The 18,625-nt window shown below is 58.6% G+C and overlaps 1 protein-coding gene across 1 annotated transcript in view; it reads left to right on the plus strand.

Annotated features, from left to right (window-relative positions):
* The window catches only part of LOC101619831, a 102,029-nt gene that overhangs the window by 78,307 nt on the left and 5,097 nt on the right, over window positions 1-18,625 (plus strand). Inside the window, exon 7 of the mRNA XM_012722062.1 lies at window positions 2,264-2,382. Within this exon, the coding sequence (XP_012577516.1) occupies window positions 2,264-2,382 (119 nt within the window). The remainder of the gene's footprint in view (window positions 1-2,263; window positions 2,383-18,625) is intronic.

Genomic DNA, 18,625 nt, shown 5'->3' on the forward strand with positions numbered 1-18,625 from the left:
CGCTCGCACACGCTCGCACACGCTCGCTCACACACGCTCGCACACGCTCGCTCGCACACGCTCGCTCGCACACGCTCACACTCGCTCGCACACGCTCGCACACGCTCGCTCACACACGCTCGCACACGCTCGCTCGCACACGCTCGCTCGCACACGCTCGCACACACTGTCAGCGCCTCAGGGCAGCTGGCCCTCCCGGAGGCTGCAGCGACGTCGTCGTCGCTGTGGTGACAGGTGCAGCCGCAGGAGCTGGGTTTAAAGTTCCCGCCGTTGCGCTGGAGGAGCTGCGGGCCGGTTCCAGTGTCAGGTCCCGTCAGCGTAGCTCAGCTCCTGGGGTGGGGCCGAGCGAGGTGCCGTCTGCGACCCCTGCGAGCGGTGAGCGCTGGATCAAGTCTGGATCCTGGCTTCTCACTGCTGCTGTCAGGCCTCTGCAGGCGCCGCTTCTGAGGAGAAAGCACTAGGGGAAGGGAGGGGCAGGCGGCCGCGGAGGCGGGCCCGCACTTTCCAGCGGCCCTGCAGGCGGCCGCGCTGGCTCCGCCGCGCAGAGACAGGCTGGGCAGTGTGTCGTCAGTACAGGACTTTCTATGAACTTCCCCTCAGTTGGGCAGGTTTGTAGTTTTTCCTTTTTTGGTTTCATATCAAATTAAAAACCTTAATTTTACTGTACATTTAAATTTTGCATTCTTAGAAGCAGTCAGTTTTTAAGTTTTTTTGCTGTTTATAGACTGGAAGGATGGGCATTATAACTCATTCGGTTGTATAGTCATGGACCAAAAAGGGTTTAGCGTGCCAACACTCTTCAGTTCCTCCCTGCGAAGCACTTCCATCTGATGCAGTGTGTATTTTTTGCTTTTATTTTTGTGCCCATATTTTCTTGTCCAGATCTTTTCCTTGAGAAGAAATGTGTGAATCAGATGAAAAATGTTTGGAGAGGATTTTATTGTGGCTGTAGAAAATAGATTTTATTCTTTTATGTTTCTCACATTCAGAAATAGACGGTATCAAACAAAATTATATTAAGCGACTGGAAAAAATGTTGTTTTGCTTTTAACGTTATTAACTAGTTAGCACCCGCAGCCTCCTGCCTACGGCTGTTTAATTGTAAGGCATTTTAAGTTAGTGGATGCCAGGCACTGGAATATGAATGATCGTAAATCCGGCAGTGCTGGAGGAGAATTACTGTTTGCTGATCCCATTCTCCTGGATTTGGGAAAACAAGAAATATTAAGTAACTTACCCAAGGTCACACAAGGAGAAAGTAGCAGACCTGGGCCAGCCTCCTGGACTCTTGAGTTCAGAGTTGGGCGTTTTGTGCTGTCTGACTGACGTCAGGTGACGCCAGCGGCGCTTTTCTGGAGCACCCCGGGGCGGTGCCGCAGCGAGGTGCCCGGTGCGGCGGCTTGTCTCGCTGGGGTGCGGGCTCCTGCGGCCAGCACTGGGAAAATTCGGGTGGGTAACTTAAGCTGACCTAAGTGTGCAGAGCTGGGAAGAGGTTTTGAACTGAGCATTCCTGTAACTGTTACAGGAATGAAATAAATGATCTGTAAATGAATGAATGAAATGATAAAGGGAACAGCTGCGTCTAACTAGCGGCAGTACACTGGTTTGCTTACCCACTAGTCCTTTTGTATGAAAGTAACGAACTTTCGCTCCCTCAAAAGAGTTAACAGTGATTATGTAGCTGTGTGTATGTAAATCACGCTAATTAAAATGATATGTTTTTAGATTTAGGCTAGAAAGACCAGCTTCTGCATCACCTAGTAGCTAACTGCAGGTTTAAATTCCTTATGTGGATAAGATTTGTGATTTGCTTTTGAAGGGATAAGTCTCATTTGTATTCTAGGGGACGAAGCGGTATTAGTTTATGAATAAAATAGCCATGTTTTATTATGAGTATCCTTCCCTAAAAATCTGAAAACTTTTCATCCGTTGCATAGAAGACTTTCGGGCTTTATGAGGTTAATTATTTGACACTTCTGATGCGCTTCATGAAAAGTTGGGAAAGAACCTTTAAAAGTGACGTTCTGGTCTGGGGCAGCTGCTGGGATGTTACCTGTTCACTGGCTTGCCCTGGAGCAGGAAGCTTCACCTTATTCTAGAATTCTCGACCAGACCCTGCTGCCACCTCTGGCCAGAGTGCACCTGAGTGCTAACCCAGAGCTCGGGAGGGGCGTGCTGGGCGCCGGCTCCCGGGCACGGAACCGCCGCTCGGAGGAGGTTTTCGCTATTGTTTTCTCTGAATGTATTGTTTTCTTCTTTATAGATGATCATGGGAACAGCAATAGTAGTCATGTAAAAATCTTTTTACCGAAAAAGCTGCTTGAATGTCTGCCGAAATGCTCAAGTTTACCCAAAGAGAGGCACCGGTGGAACACTAATGAGGTAGACACGTTTCTGTTTTTAGGGGTGTACTTGTTTTAAGGGCAAACTATTAGGTCATTTTGCATATAGCAATACTTTTTGTTAGATGTAAATTCAGAATATTTAAGTAGGAAGTTACAAACGATGAGAAACTGCATTTGACAGAAACTCAGGTTTCAGACTGCGATCTGCTTGGCTCGCACTGAGCGTGTCAGGTGTGCACGCTGACCTCCGGGTGCGTGGGTGTGGCTGGGCTCCTGGCACCCCGGCTCCCGTGTGGGGCGGCTGTCTGCCTGCACCCTGCCGGACGTAGCTCTTGCGGTGTCGTGGCAGAGCGGCTGTGCCGCAGTGCCCCCAGCTCGCGTGGGTCCGCAGCCGGGGTTTCTGCAGCGCGGGGAGGCGCCGCCTCTTAGCGGTCAGTTCTTACCCTCCCCGATGAAGGAAGTCTGTGCGGGCCGCTGCCTGGGTAGCTTTATCTCCGCGGTAGGCGTTTTCATGAGAAGCGAAGGGTGTGTAGCAGGTTCTGTTTTTGGCGTCCAGTGAGGAGAAAGACTGCCGAAGCAGAGCGAGCGACGGCTGACCGTGGGCGACCTTCATTTTTGGTCAGTCTCAGTCTGGGAGCCTGGCGGCGCATGGCTTGCTTGGTCCTCTCTTGCTGTTGAATTCTGCTGATGTCCGTGCGGGTGGGAGCAGGAGTGGTCCTGGGGAGGGCGTGTGTCCCTCAGCCTTAGGGTGAGGCACTTAGGTTGGGGCACTGGCTGCTTCCAGTCACCCTCAAGTCCAGTGACCAGCACAGCCTGCCTGGCCCAGGGGTGCTTGAGGTGGGGGTGATCCCTCGGGGCCTGGTGTCCTAGAGTGCTCAGCTCTGACTTCTTGGCTCGGGTGCTTTTCTTGGGAGTTGTGAGGACGGAAGTCCCTTTACTTAGCCAGTTTACAGATGCAGACACTGAGCCGGCACAGCTCTGTCCCTTGTCTCAGCTGATTAAACTCCTTTGAAGGTCCGTGCGTGGGTGGCTCGCGCACATTCCAGTTCTCCTTAGAGTACTTCTGCTTTGCGGATGGCGGCTAGTTTAGAGACCTCCTCTTTTAATCAGCTACGTGTTCACTATTTCAAGCAGTTTAGACGTGAGAACAATCTATTTGTCTTGAAACGAGGTGGCTGCTTTGGAGGTCACTCCCTGGCCCACTGGAGGATGAATCCTCGAAAACCTGGGTGTGTTTCTTCAGTCCCTCAAACACGAATTGGATGCCAGACTACTTTGCATTAGCCCCCGTAACAAAACACACCGTAGCTGCGTACTTTCTCAGTATTATATTTCCCGTGGAATTGGCAGCTTATTTTAGCCGCATTGGAAGTGGCTTGAAACCAGATAGCCCGAGGCATCAGGGTCGCTGGCAACCGGTGCGCCCGCGGCCTGAGCGGCCAGCGTGTCCGGAATTTAGTCGGTGAAGCTCCACATCGCTGGCTTCAGACTCTTGGGGGGACTTCGGAGTCAGGCCCTCACCTTCCCACGCTTGTCTGGCGACGACCTGGCCGCGACTAACCCGGTTCACGAGACACCAGCAAAGCTGGCGGAGAGGGTGGGAATCAGGCCCCGCTGACCGCCCGCCGCTCTGCTGGGCTCGGGCCACGCCTCGCTGGGGCAAGTTCACAGGCAGGAAACAGGAAATGTCAACGGGGCTTTGCTGAGGCTGACGTGCTGGCTGGAGACGCTGCCGGCACGGGAGGGGTGGCGGGCGGGCGCCCTGTCCTGGCACCGGGGCCTTTCCGTGCCTGTTGGCCCCTCGCAGCGGCTTTCTAGGGGTGCAACGCCGAGCTCGGGCACCGCCATATGGGGACGCTGGTGTTTTTCTGTTTCTTTTGGCTTTGGGAGAAGTCGGGATCGTGGCGTGGAGGCCGCAGGATCCTGTGGGCGCGGAGCCGGGAGCGCCGGCTCCGTGGCCTCGCTGCTGCTCGCCTTCCATGCTGGCATGGACGTGGCGCCTCCTGGCTTGGCCGGAGCTGCGGCGAGACCGCCTGGCTCTCGGCGAGCCGTGGACCCGCCTGCCGGGGCCCCCGGAAGCCCCGCTTGCTCTCAGGCGCCGGTGTGGGTGCCCGTGTCCGCATTTGCGCCGCGGTGCGAGGGTCTCTTGGTGGCTGGGCGCGGGGGGCTGACTCTGGCCTTGTGGCGCCTGGGGCTGTGTGGTTCCACTCCCGGGCCCAGAAGCCTGTATGCGTGGCAGGGGGCGCAGGGGTGCAGGGGGCTTTGCCATCCGGCCGGGAGCGCCCACTCCCGCCTGTTGCCAGCCAAGCCCAGTTCTTCTAGTTACTTATTAATCCTCAGAAACTTGTCTTGGGCGTTGTCGAGACCTAATCAAAGATCCCTAACTCTTAAGCACTTTAGCGTCCTTAGCAAATCCATTTTGTAATTTAGTTTTGGATTAAAGAGATGGAGCCTAGTAGTGTTTGTGAGTTTAAATGCAGATGTTGGGTGAAGCTGAAAGTCTGTTTAGAAGGAAGATTGTTAGAAGATAAGAGAGCTTAAGGCCTAGTTAAACTGCTTTTCACTTTGTCTTCCCCTTTCCAAGGGGAAGGTCCTCCGTCCCGCTTGGATGTTACCTGCATAGCTAAAACCCAGGCAGTTGTCCATGACTTTCTGGCCACCAACAGCCTCCTGCTCAGAAGGTGGCCGGGAGGGTCCGCACTAGCCGCCCTGTCTCTGGGCTGGTCTTGGGGGCGTGTGGTCAGGCACTGGGGCTCTGTCTGCGGGCTAGGAGGCTGCCGGCCCTGCAGCTTGGGGCCGCGCTCCCTGGCAGGCGCAGTCTCGGCAGACTTTGCCCAGGCCTGTGCTGCCCAGGGGCCCTTCAGCCCCCAGTGTGCGGGACACTCTGGCTTTCATTCGCTTGCATTTATTTTCAAGTATTGTACGTAAACTTGATGTATTTTTGCATGACTTTTTAAAAAGAAGGAGCAAACATTCACTTCTTAGGAAAGTAGTTTTGATTCTTAATGATGAATATTAACATGTGGCCTCTGGGTCATGAAGAAACTACCTTAAAAGCAGGAAGTTTGTACCAGTGCAGAACTTACAGCTTAGGCTGGATTTTTATACTCTGGCCAGAGAGCTTGTGTCTCGCTGGTGACTGCGTCAGAGGTGCTGCATTTTAAGTTAATATTTTGAAGGCCCAGAGCCAGGATAATTATGCTAATACGGCTTTCTGATTGCACAAATGACTGCTCCCTAATTATGCACATTAGTGCTCCATATATGTTGTCCAGACTGGAAATTTCTTTTGTTTAGTCATTCATTAGCTGTTTGATGTGAAATATGACCGCTGCATTCCCCACTCTCCAGACCTGGCTCAGATGGCCCCTTCCAGAGCCGGCCGCTGAGCTGGGCCGGCACAGCGGGGTGCTCTCCTTAGGTACGTCAGGTCTGGTTCGCGTGATGCTGTCTTTGAGCTGTGAGTGCTCTTTTCTTTTGTTTGTTTTTCCTCTAAGAGTGTCTCTGGAGCAGCAGACATGATGGGGTGCTATCTGGAATCGATCTTAAAGCTGCACACCAGAGGTTTTTAGCTTGTGGTTGCTTTAATATGAGGTGTTCACATTAAAGGCATTGTTAGCGGTGGAAGTGTTGTCTGACGGCAGACGTGGACGCACGGGCTGAGCCGCACTCGTGTGGCCACAGGTCGCCGTGAGGAAGCACAGGCCCACATTTTGGGCGCTCAGTTAGGACTCTTCAGGCTGCCCGAATGAGAGCCAAGCCGAGAGGCATCCTTTTCCGGTTGCCCTGGTGCGGGGGTGTGGCTGTGGGGGCCCGGCAGGTCCGAACCCCATGGTCAGCTTGGCAGGCCTGGTGGTTGAACGGCCTAGACTCTCGGCGGCTTCAGGAGGGCGTTTCTGGTCAGAGCACTAAACGGAGAAGGTGCCTGCTTGAGGAGTCATAGCATTTGGTTTCTGAGCGTGATCTGTGGACGGAGTTTCGGGTCCACTGCGATCGTGACCAGTGGCAGAATCCGAAGCCAGGTCCAGGTGGCAGCCCCGGGAGGGTTGCTGGTGGGGTGGAGAGCCCCAGAGGGAATGCTAGAGAGTATCGCACTGTGGGCTGGCGCAGCTGATGAGGAGTACAGGGGGCCGTGGAAGGAGCCCCCACATCTGGTGTACGGAATGGAGCGTTTGAGCATTCGGTGTTCAGGATTTAGCGTTTTGGGATCTTTTATGATTTCGGGGTCAGCCACTCCCTCCCCCACCAGGCCAGTCTTCCAGGGGCTGCCGGGGGGTGTGTGAGGTCCCAGCAGCCACGCTCAGAGAGGAGAAGCTTGGGGGCTCTGCCAGCTGCTGAGAGACGGAAGCGGGTCCTTCCTGGTCTGGCCGCTGTCACAGCCCGGCAGGGAAGAAGGCCCCGTACTGCGCCAGCCGAGCCGCGAGCGTGGCCGGCCGTCGGGTCGTCCTGCTGCTGTGCTGCTGCTGAGCGGCGCGGGGCCGCGCGGTGCCGGGGCATCTGGGCAGCTCCGGGAGCCTCTCTGGGGGCATCTCCCGGTGTGCCTGCTGCTGTCTTTGTGGGTTGGATCCGGCCTGCAGGTCTCAGGGCATGAGGACGCCATCTTGGGAGTGTGACCTAGTGTTCTGTGTCCTCAGTCATGGGAAGACGCCATCTTTGATGCTTTTTGTTTAGGTCTTGAAAACACTGGACACTGCTTTGGGTGAGGCAGATGGCCATTTGTGGCCTCAGTAACTGTTTTTACCGTCATAGTTGTTCTCTGAAGCTGAGTCGTCTTGCAGTTGTGCGTGGTGAGGAACTTAAGACAGTGAGCCCATGTGTGGGCAGTGTCCTCGGGCAGTTCTAGTGCCCCTTGCTGCCCTGCGTCATGATGACACTGTTGCAGTTGGGTTGGCTGGGCTCTGTTCAGTGTCGATGAGCAGACACCAGAACCCCTTGGCCGGTTCGTCAGGCCTCCTGTCTGCACTCAGCTCGGGGGAGGGGCGGGGTAGCCTGGGCTGTTGGGAAATGGGGCCAGTGTCCTCCACATCAGTGAGGGAGGTGGGTGACGGGGGCGGGGGGGGGCAGGCAGGCAGGCAGTTTGGCCCTGAGGAATGCAGGAGAAAATAGTCGTAGCTGCAGAACAGAGCAGGTGAAAGGAGTTTTGCTTTAAAGTAAGCACATTCCTGTAAACTCAGTGCTGACCAAAGCTTACTGTTGTGAATTACATCAGAGAGCTGTACTTGAACACTTCTTGCCTCTGGTCAGTGTTCCTGAGTATTTGTGGGGTGAATGAAATACATGAAAACACCAACCCCTCAGTCAGTACACATTTCTTTATTCTTAGAGATTTTATGCAAATATCAAGCTCAAGTAGATATATACTTGACATAAAGAGAAATCAGAAAAGTAATGAAGTTCATATTAACAGCATTAGTTAAACACGAGGGGTGATGTTCTCCCACAACAGATTGTTTCTGGAAACAAGAATCTAATAACAAGGGGTATTTGCCAGCAGTTTGAGTTCTGCCATGGCACCATCTTGCCCTTTGGGGCCCTGCCCCTCCCCCCAGCCCCCCCGGGGTTCTATTTGGAGACCTCTTTTGCTCAGCAAGCTCTTTTCTGAGTGTGTCATTAGGCCTCACCCACATCTATCCTTGAGCCTAAGTTCCTGTCTGGGCTGTCTCATTAGGCCAGAAACCATACAAAGAACGCCTGGGCGGTTGTGAGCGGTTCTCCGACCTGGGCCGTGAGTTTGTGTGTGAGCACATGTCTAGTCCAGGCCTTACTTTGTCAGGTTATAGCTGGATGGGCATCTTAGGCTCCTAAGTCAATCCAAGGCAGCAGTGTCTTGGGAAGGCTGAAGCAGGCGTGCAGACCTGGGCCTCCCCGCCTGGCCCCGAGGGTGCTGTGCGAGTGGCTGTGAAACCCTGGGTTGGCTGAGGGTGTGTGTCACAAGTGCCTGGAGCCCCTTGTGGGCACCCAGCCCCCTGGCGCGCCTTCTCGTTGCTCCCCTCAGCTCCGCTCGTGGCCGCCCGGACCGCCCCATGAGCCCTGCTTGTCTGGGTATGGGGTATGGTTGAGCGCAGAGACTTTCCTCTCTGACCTCATGCACCTTGAAGTCATCAAATGCAGAATTACCCATCTGAAGTTTTCTGCTCTTGCCCTTGGTGTGATAAGCGGCGGTGGTAGGGGTATGTGACGCATGTTTTGATGTTCTTTGGCATTTGGGGGAAGCAGTAGCATGATAGTGTACCCCTGCTTTCCCCTCCATTTGGCCCAAACAATGGAAAACAGATGAACCCTAAAGCTGACAGTCATGACCTACCTACTTAACTTGCTCAGTGTCTGTTCACCTGCCAGGCTTTTCCATTCTGCTTATCAGCTGTTTGTAATAATGCACTTGGTTGCCATTGTCATTATGAAGTTCTGTTGAGGATTTAAAATTTTTTTTAAAAAATGTATGCACAAGAACTGGGGTGCAGGCCAGAGGTGCCAGGGAATGAGAGGATTTCAGCAGAGACAGAGTGGGGAGCAGAATAGCTGGGTCCACTGAAATACAGTGCTGAAGGGAGCAGAAGGGAGACAGGAGAGGTCTGCTATGCCCCGTGGTCGGCTCCCTGGGGCCTGCGATAGCTTGATAGCACTAAGACCTTGACCCCTGCACCACCAGGGAGGCCCCTGTTAAGCATTTTAAGAGAAGTTCCTAAAAAATAGCCTAAGTTCAGCTTTAATGTTTTTAGAAAGTCGGGAAAAAAAGTGGAGGTGAAATCCGTTCTAGGTGGATGAGAAACCACAGGTGGCCCTGGGCGAGCGCGGTGCAGGTGGGGTGAGCAGGGCCACGCCCACCGGGTGGGTGTCTGGGCAGGAGGTGCGGCTGCGGGAGGGCTCCTCGTCTGTGTGTTCTGACTGGGGGGTGCGGCGCTGAGGGCGTGCCAGCTGGACGGCTGCAGCTGGAGGGGACTCTTGCGTGGGCTTGTGTCAGGCCTCTGGCCTTCTTTTACTTAGTAACTCATTGGCTCTTTGGGTGCTTTGCCACATAAGCTGGAGAATCACCTTGTTGACAGCCGCACAGTAACTCTGAGATTTTGATTGGGATTGTGTTGAATCCATCAGTCGAGTTGAAAAGAATAAACCTGTTGATAACCTTGAGTCTTTATCCATGAACATGGGCTGTCTCCCTCTGTTTAGTTTTTTTTATCCATCAGTTTCATAGTGTGCCTCAAATCGATCACGTGTCACGTTTATACCTAAGAGTTTCGTTGTCAGGTGTGCTGATGTAAATAGCTGTTTTTAATTTCAAATGCCACCTGTTCATTACTGGTACACAGGAAAGTGATTGGCTTTTGTATTTCAACTCTGCATCCTGCAATCTTGCGCTAATGACTGATTAAGTTTTTCAACATGCCACACCTTTTGGGAAAAGCAAGGCCACCCACCTGTGTGCGGCTCCTCCTTGTAGAGAGGTCACTGAGGTGGCTGGCAGGGAAGGGGGAGTTCCGAGGCCTGCTGGAACACGTCCACAACATGTTGCAGGTCACGCCCTGCCCTGTGTGAGGGCTGGCACCACCCCGAGAACCAGGTCGCAAGGGCGGCCATCCCAGGAGAGCCGGCGCTGCCAGCAGGGTCTGCAGCTTCAGAGCGAGTGGGAAGAGCACGTGCAGGTGCTTGCCCCTTTACAAGCTGAAGAGTTGAAGGAAAGGAGATGCCACCTGTGTCCACTTCTGAGCATGGGCACGAGTGGGGCTGGTCAGCTCTGCAGGGCGCAGGGGTCACTCCCAGTGTCCTGGCCACGTCTCTAAACCCGTGGCGACAGCCCTCCCGTTTCTGGATTCAGAACACAGTTCGGTTCAGGTGCCTGTTAACATTTCTTTTTGCTCCTTTGAACACAGCTTAGACTTCCTCACTCTTAATTGTTTTAGGAATCATTTTTATTAAGTGCTTTAATTATTATTACTCAAAATTTTTACGTTTAAACATTTTCCAGTCATTTTTAACAATCCATTCCTCAAGCAAGTTGGAGAACCTGCTGTGTGGTGATTATGTATTTTTATTTCATAAATGAGACATAAGTGTTTTGGAATTAGCATTTATCTTCATCTGATCTCCGTGTAATTGGCTGCTCTCACTGGCTTGGTCTGGCCGCCCTGCTCGACGGTAGGGCCGTGTGGACAGGCACCTCCCCTGCCCCGTTGGCCGAGGATGCCAGGAGGGGCTGCAGCTGTCGTGCGGGGACGTGGTGACTGCGGGAGGAGCCGGCGGCAGGGGCCCCGTAGGTCTCTCTGCGAGCAGGCCCGGCCCCACGGCAGCCCAGCTCTGGCACCCACGGGTGGCGTGACTGCAGCCGCGGAGCCTGCGCCTCCCTCTGCAGGCTGCGTCCTCTCGGGCGAGGGCGTGGTGGGGGGCTCACCTCCGGGGCAGCTCTGCCTCGAGGACACACCAGGTCGCCAGTTCGGAGACGGCCGCACACAGAGCCCCTCTGAAACAGGCGACCGCTGGGCGGCTGCGGCTTCAGGCTTCGCCCCGCCTGGCGCAGGGTGGCTGTGGTCCGCTCGGGAACAGGCTGCTGTGGCGGGGGGCGGCGTGGCTCAGCTCGCCCCCCCCACCGTGTCCCCGATGGCGCGGGTGTGGGTGCCACTGTGCCTTCCCCCCGAGGGCCGACTCGTGCCCGGCGCTGCGGAGGAGGCTGGGGACGTGAGAGAGGGGAGGTGCCTCTTCTCGGGGTCTTGCACTTCAGGAGCAAAGCAGGTGTGAGCGGGCAGGGAGGAGCACTGCGGGCCGCCAGAGGGACGGTGCAGGTGCCCGGGCCGGGGCGCTGCGCGGGGAGCCCTTCTCAGGGTGGCGTTTTGGGCTGAGGCCAGGAGACGGAACGGCTGGTGCCCGAGGGTCGGGGCAGCGTCCCAGGCGGGGTGCAAGTGCGGCCCTGAGGCAGGCGCACGCTGTCTGAGGAAACCTGTCGACCTCCACCGCTCCTCTCCACTGTCCCTAGTTGTGGTGGAGCGGGGGACACCTGGAAGGTGGCTGGGCAGACAGCAGGCGAGGTGGGCGCTCCTGCTGGCAGTGAGGACTTGGGACTTAAGAGGCTTGGAGGTCGCTGGCTGTGGACCGGCAGAGGAGGGTGAGTGGGGACTTTGAGAGCCTCTCCTGGCGGCTCTGGCGGCCATAGGCGGCCTCGCCGGAGCTGGGAGGAGCGGTGCCGGGGGCAGGTGTGAGGCCGCTGGCCTGAGTGCCTGGCACAGGAGACAGGAAGGACTGAGCTTGGGCCGAGGCGCGGCCCCGGGGAGGGCCAGGGGTCTGCTTTCAGGGAGGGCGCGTCTCTTCTCCATCTGCTGCTCCTAGACATCACCACAGGCTTAGTGGCTCACACACCAGTGTAGCCCCTTCGCGGTCAGGCCTGCCTGGGCCTCGCGGCCACATCCCTTTCCCAGGCCCTGGGAGCCCCTTTCCCGGCCTCGTCCTCCCAGTGCGGCCCACACTCCTCGGCCTGGGGCCCTACCCCGGCCTCATCGCCCCGGTTCACCTGACTCTCCTCTTCCGTGTGAAGGTCTCTCGGGCCCACCTGGATGATCGCGGCTACTTTACCCCTGTTTAAGGTCAGCTGACTGCAGCCTGGCCCCACCCCCGCCCCTTCTCCTGTGCTCTGCAGCTTGTCCACGGGCTGTGCGCTGGGGTGCGGCTGTCCCTGGGGCCACTGCTCTCCTCCTGCAGAGGGCCAGGCAGGCACGAGTCTGAGGTGGAGTCAGCGTTGGACCAGGCACGGGGCTCTTGGTGATGAAGGGTTTCGGGTGAGTGTTGGGTGCAGAGGCCGCATCAGAGGGGGTGAGGAGTGAACGAGGGGGGACTGGGCTCGGCACGCCGCGGGTCTCGCGAAGGCGAGCAGGTGGTGCAGGCGGCGCAGGGCTTGGAGGCCAACGAGCCCTTGATGGAGCAGGCCAAGGCGGGAAGAGGTTACGGAACAGAGAGCCCAGAGAGCCCGGAAGCCTGGAGCCCCGAAGCCTGGAGCCCCGTGCCCCAGCGAGCCTGGAAGCCTGGAGACCCGCGCCCCAGAGAGCCCGGAAGCCTGGAGCCCTGAAGCCTGGAGCCTCGCACCCCAGTGAGCCTGGAAGCCTGGAGCCCCGCGCCCCAGCGAGCCTGGAAGCCTGGAGTCCCGTGCCCCAAGGAGCCCGGAAGCCTGGAGTCCCGCAAGGTGGAGATGGAGGAGGAGGAGCCGGGCCACCGGGAAGGAAGTGGCCACCCTAGGGCCGGCCCTGTGCTTCCCCGGGATGGCCCCTTAGCAGCGCGGCACCTGTCACTACCTGCTGCCAGGTGGTGGCTGGTCTCTGCGGTCAGCGTGGAGCTTGTGCCGGGTTCCAGGGGCTGCTGTGTGCACCCCATGTCTGCTGCTGAGCGACAGCCCTTCCGACCTCATCTGCCAGTGATGCGACCTGGGCAGCGTTCACCAGACTTGAGGCTGGGCAGCCCGGCCAGTGGAGAGCCCTGCCGTGCGCTTCCCCCGTCTGGGGGTCCTGCTTAGAATGACGAGGGGCGCCCGGCTGTCCTTGCCCAGAGGCGCGGTGTTGAGCCCGGCAGCCGGTGTCCCGGGCACACCACACAGCGGTCTGCAGCCTCTCCTGCAGTGGAGGGTGCCCTGCGCCTCCCCCACAACGCCCCCTTCCCTGCTGATCACTCCTACCACAAGGCCCGCCCCCCACAGAGCCCTGTGTTCATTTCTTCCTCCCTCTGGCTTCAGTTCCAGGCCCCATGGGACGTGCCTGTTGTGGAAATGTCCCCCCAGCTCTCCTTCCTGTCCCACTGCTGGACGGACCGCAAGCCTGCCCGCGCGCACCCCAGTTCTTGGCTGCTGGAGACTAGCCCCCGCCCAGCCAGACGGGCGTCTGGTGGTCTCGCCCCCGCCTCCCTGGCGGCCGAGGTTCCCACACTGCCCCCGGGGCTGCCGTACGTGTCACGCCGACCCCCGCCCCAGCCCTACTGGACGGGGCTCCCCGCTCGACTCAGGACTCAGCCCAGAGCCCCTGCTGTCGTGTCCCTGCCTGTTTTCTCCCACGTTGTCCAGGCGACCTGCCCGGGTCCCCTGGGCCTGCCACCTGCAGCACAAACAGCCTCCTCGCCCATGAGCCCCGGTTTTAGGTTCTCCCCATCAGAACTGCTCAGGAAAGCAGTCCCTGTTTGTGGCCCGCTGTCCTCGGCCCTCGCTCTCCACCATGCCCCTCCTGTGGACCTGGCTCTCTTCAGCCACACGCAAACTAGCAAACCTGGGGCGACCTCCCTGCGGGCACTTCTCTGTGAAGGTCTCTTCTGGCGCCCGGCCTGCCCCGCCCGCCTGTGTCTGAGTCACGCCGTCCTTCCCAGCGGCCTTTCAGGGTGCAGCCCCGGCCTCACCCCACGGGTCTCTCTCTAGGCGGCTCTCCAAGCCTGTCGCCTCTGGAGCAGCTGGGGTGCCCTGGAGCACCCCCACCAGTGGAGCCTGCTTGGTCTCAGCCCCGTGGGCGCGCTGCGGCTGCTCAGATGCGAGCTCACCAGCCGAGACCGCTGCCCCCAGTGTCATGGCTTTGACTTCGCCCTCACCCGGGGGGGGGGGGGCGGCCCCGTGCCTGCGGCATCTCCCTCCATGCCCCTCTGCCCGCTGCGGGCAGGTGAAGCAGCTGCGCCCTCCCCATGCCAAGTACTGACAAGGCAGACACGCAGGCGGTGCGACCATCTTGAGCATTCTCCAGAAGCCGGGTGGGTCTGTAACTGCCACGTCTGGTGTGGACGGCGGCGACCTTGCCTTGCGGGGTGCCCCATGTTGCAGCTCAGCTGCCCACCCAGGAGGCCCCGAGCCCGCCCCGCCCTGCAGCCCGCGCCTCCTGAAGCAGCAGCATAGGCCCGTCCGTGGCCGCCCCTGGGCCACAGGCGCCTTGCTGCTGTCGCTGTTCCAAGCGAGGGGAGTGGCTGAGATTTCTTCTCATTTCTCCACTTCTTTTGCAACCCTGAGACTCCCCGCGTGTGCTGGGGCTGGGACTGGTGCACTTGGGCGTCAGTGAGCTTACAGAAAGGTGGAAAGGGCTCCCCAGGGGTCCGGAAGAAGCAGGTGAAGCTGGAGACCCGCCCTGCATGCAGGCGAGACCTGCCTTGGCGTTTCACACGCACGAGGCGCCCCCCACGGGCCTGTTCCATTGGGGCCCCTGGGGTGGGCGCAGGTGGGGCACAGGCTCTGTACTTTAAAAAGCTCCCTTGGCGATTCTGAAGCAGCCAGGGTTGAGAAGCCCCACCTCTAGCCCCGTTGGTATCTGGGGCTCGCACTGCAGCCACATTGTGGTTACAGTGAGCTGAGGGACATCTGGAGGGGCTCATTTTTTTGTAATGCACACAGACCTGGGGTACAGGCTAGAGGTGCAGGGGCAGTGAGAGGACTCCCCGGAGACAGAGTGGGGAGCAGAACAGGCGGATGGATGAAGTGCACTGCTGAGGGGGGCAGGGGGAGACAGGAGGGGTCTGCCGCACTGTGTGGTCACCTCCGGGCGGGGATCGAACTCGCACTGAAGCGGCTGCGGCCAGCTTGCAGCGCTGCGCTGTAACGTTGGGCGACTGGCACTGTGGATTCAGATTAAGCCTGGCAGGGCGAGGCTTCCGTCTCAGGCTTTCCTGGACCCTCTTCCACCCCTTAGTCCTTCCTGAACCTTTCAGCCTCGTTTGTAGCATTTTCTCTCTTCCATGATCCATCTCCATCAGTCACTCTGACCTCTGCCCGTCCCCTAAGGTCGTTGAGGTGAGGCGCCCCTGTGGCCATCTGCTCCGTTCCCCACCCCCAGACACTGACAACAAGCATCACCCAGTCTGCTGCCCTAGTCAGGGAGTGGCCCTGGATGAGGGCGGTGAGGTAGCTCCTGCCATGTGGAGAGTTCGCGGGGGCAGGGATCGACACCGCGGTAGGAGGGGCTCTTGTGGCCACCAGCCGTCCGGGGACAGTGCCAGCAAATGCAAGCCCACTCTGGCTCCGGGAACAAACAGAAGAACCGTTTTCAAGGCCGTGGGTGGCCACTGCCTCCCCAGACAGTGTCCACAGTGCCAACTGCCCAAAACAAAAAGCCGCTCACCCAAGATGGCACCGGCCGGCCCGTGAGGGCCAGTGGCCACATCCCCGCTGCCTGGGGTGCTTGTGGGGGTGCTGGGGTGATACAGCAGCAGCCCCAGCCCCAGTTTGAAGAGGGCTGTCGACAGCCCCAGAGGCTGGACCAGGTGGCAGCAGGGCCTGGTCGCCTGTCAGTGCCGGTCACTAGGCCAAGCTGCCAAAGCTGCCAGTGTCAAGTGCTCTGGGAGTCGCTGGCCTGCACCCGTGTCCGCAGCTCTGAGGCGTCAGGCCTAGGCCTCTGGTGCTCCTCGGGTGGCGGCCGATGCAGACGGGAGCGGGGTCATGTTCCCTCCGGCTCCTGATGACCACTTGCAGGGTCTCCCTGCCACAGGCCTGATTGGGCCAGCGCCCCGGCCAGCTCGCACCTGACAGTCCAGTCCACTCCTGGAGCCGGGCCCCGCCTCACCACCGCCTGAGCTGGCCAGTGGTCCCGGTCGGGGAGCCACTGGCGCCCCCCTGTGCTTCACCTGCAGCCTGAGCCCCTGGGCCCCTGGCGTGGTGGTAAAATGCCCAGCCGTGCTGCCTCTAGCAGCCCTCAGGCCAGGGCCAGAGCCCACAAGGAGGTTGGGGCATCTCCGGTCTTGGGGTTGCTGCTGACAGTCTCAGGATTCTCTCACTGAGGACTGAAGGGTGGTTACTACTGTCCTCTGTACGTTTCCAAACTGTGCCGCCTCCCAGGTGACGGCTTTGGGGGGCAGCACTGACTGGTGGGCACTGTCCAGCATGCGCATACCCACGTGCGTGTGAATGCTAAGACCTCACCTCAGATGGACTGACGTTACAAGAGCCGTTTATTCAAAGACGTCATTAAGTGAATGAAAGTCAAGTTGGGGGGTCAAAGTCTCAGCACTATCAAGCTGTCACCAGCCACTGCAGCATGAGTTTGCTTCCCGGCCAGAGAGAAACCCCCAGGGTGCAGCAGACCCCTCATGGCTCCCTGCTGCTCCCCTCAGCCCTAGGTTTCAGTCCACCCGCCTGTTCTGATCCCCGCTTTGTCTCTGGTGAGCCCTCTCGCCCCCACACTTCTGGCCTGTACCCCAGTTCTTCTATGCATAAACAAGTAAATCTTTAAAAAAATAAAATCTGGGCCCTCCCTGGTGGTGCAACTGGTTAGGATGCAGCACTGCAAGCTGGCCGCAGCCACTTTAGTGAGAGTTCGATCCCCGCCCCAGAGGTGACCACACGGCGCGGCAGACCTCTCCTGACCTGCCGGCTGCTCCCCTCAGCAGTGTACTTCGTGGATCTGCCTGTTCTGCTCCCTGCTCTGTCTCTGGTGAAGCCTCTCACTGCCCCTACACCTCTCGCTTGTACCCCAATTTCTGTATGAATAAATCTTTAAAAAAAATAAAATTTGAAGTAAGATTTATCTTAGACTTAAAAATTTCAGATTCATTAAAAGTTTCATATCAAACCTGTTTTGATCATCCGAGAAGTCAGAACGGGTTCATCCTCTGAAACTACTGGAAAATGGCTGTTTTTGCTCCACGTCTGTGGAGGGTTTGGAGGGAGGCTGGTGGGGTGGGGGGGCCCATGCCAGGGCTTACCGAGACCTGTGGTTAGCCATGGCGGTAGAGGAGCCCTCGGCTAGGGAGGTGGGTCCTCCTCTGAGGTGCTGGTGAGGAGGGGAGGAGCGCCGAGGCCCTGCCTGGGGTGGGGGGCAGTGGCGGGACTGGGTCGTGCACCTCAGCAGGTTTCCACAGGTCGAATGTGTGTCGGGACCTCGGGACCCCTGTGGGACATCTAGCTGGAGACGCGCGTCCTTGGGCCCTGGTCTGGGGGAGCTGCAAGGAGCAGACTGGGCAGGTGGAATTTCCCGAGGGAGGGCTGGAGCCAGAGCTGTTTCCCTACTCTGGGAAAGGAGGATGCAGAGGGGCCGCTGAGGGAGGGAGGCTCCTTGGGGGAGTAGAGGAGGCGCAGGGAGGGGGGCAGGCAGCCAGGAGGAGCGAGGGCCGGGGGGGATGGCTAGGGCTAGATTGCTGGGCACATGGGGTGTTTTGGCGCCTTGCGATCTGAGGGCCGGGGGGGATGGATGGGGCTTGGTCTGTTGCTTCTTTACATGTGTTGGGCACTCAGCTCACCGGTCGTAGAAACAGAGTCAGGCTCTGTCTCATAGCAGACTAAGTCTAAAAATGAAAAGTAAGTAGTGGAAATAATAAAAGTACTAGAAGAGAACGAGTCCATATTTGTACGTAGTCGTGTTCTTCCCATCGCCAGAGTCAGAAGCAGCCAGTAAATCGGGCTGCGTGCATACCCACGCTCTATTTCCAAAAACCAGGGTGAATTAAAACGTAAATGGCGAAGTGGGACAACTTCGGCACGGTTGTCCAGGACCCAGCGGCTAAGCCACGAGTGACTGGTTAAGCAGTTAGGCACGGAGACGTGTTTGCCACCGTTTCCCTCTGAAATTTCAACAGCGACAGTATCACCACAGCCCACATGGTGGGGGTGTCGGGAGCTGCGCCAGTGGCAGGCCGAGTGGCCGGGCCTCCCTCTGCCGGGTGCAGGAAGCGCAGCGATGGGACGGCTTTGGCCCTTTTCTGCGGCTGCTGAGGCAGGCAGAGGCAGGCAGGTGAGGGGCCGGGGGAGCGGCCGGGGGCCTGCATCCGGGCGTGGGCGCGCACCAGCCGCGAAGCCCAGCTTCGTTTCCAGCCAGGCCTTGCTCGGGTCGCAGTGATCTTGGCAGACGCCGGTGCAGCTCCTTCCTGGAGCAGGGCAGTGGCCCGGCGCCCGGAGGGTCACGAAATCTCTCTCCTTGGCCTAGCGCGGCCCCAGGCGAGGGGTTAAGGCAGGCTGATTGGGAACCAGGAGCGCGCCAGGCTGGAAGCGGGGCGAGGCGAAAGGGCAACGGGCGGAGCCTGCTGGGGTGGCAGCGGGGCCAGGATGCCAGCGAGCCCACGGCACGTCCTAGAAGGCCGCCCCGAGTGGGGCCGGGCTCTCGGCCGGCAGGGTGGAAGCAGATTAGCGCCCGTGGTGGATTGAAAATGGCCGAGTGGCCCGCCGCGGAGGGCAGGTGGGTGCCGACGCGGCAGACGCGGGGGCGGGCGGGCACCGCCCCCGCATCTCCGTGCGTTTATCACGAAGCGTAGGAATATGACAGTAGCGGGCGGCCCCGGAGCGCCGCAGAGGCTGTGAAGCCAGAAGCGGAAGCCTTCCCGCCAGGCGGGCGCGCTGAGAGCCCTGGCCAGCAGCCGGC

Source organism: Condylura cristata, unplaced genomic scaffold (genome assembly GCF_000260355.1).
Source record: "Condylura cristata isolate star-nosed mole 26May11 unplaced genomic scaffold, ConCri1.0 scaffold00008, whole genome shotgun sequence".
NCBI lineage: Eukaryota > Metazoa > Chordata > Mammalia > Eulipotyphla > Talpidae > Condylura > Condylura cristata.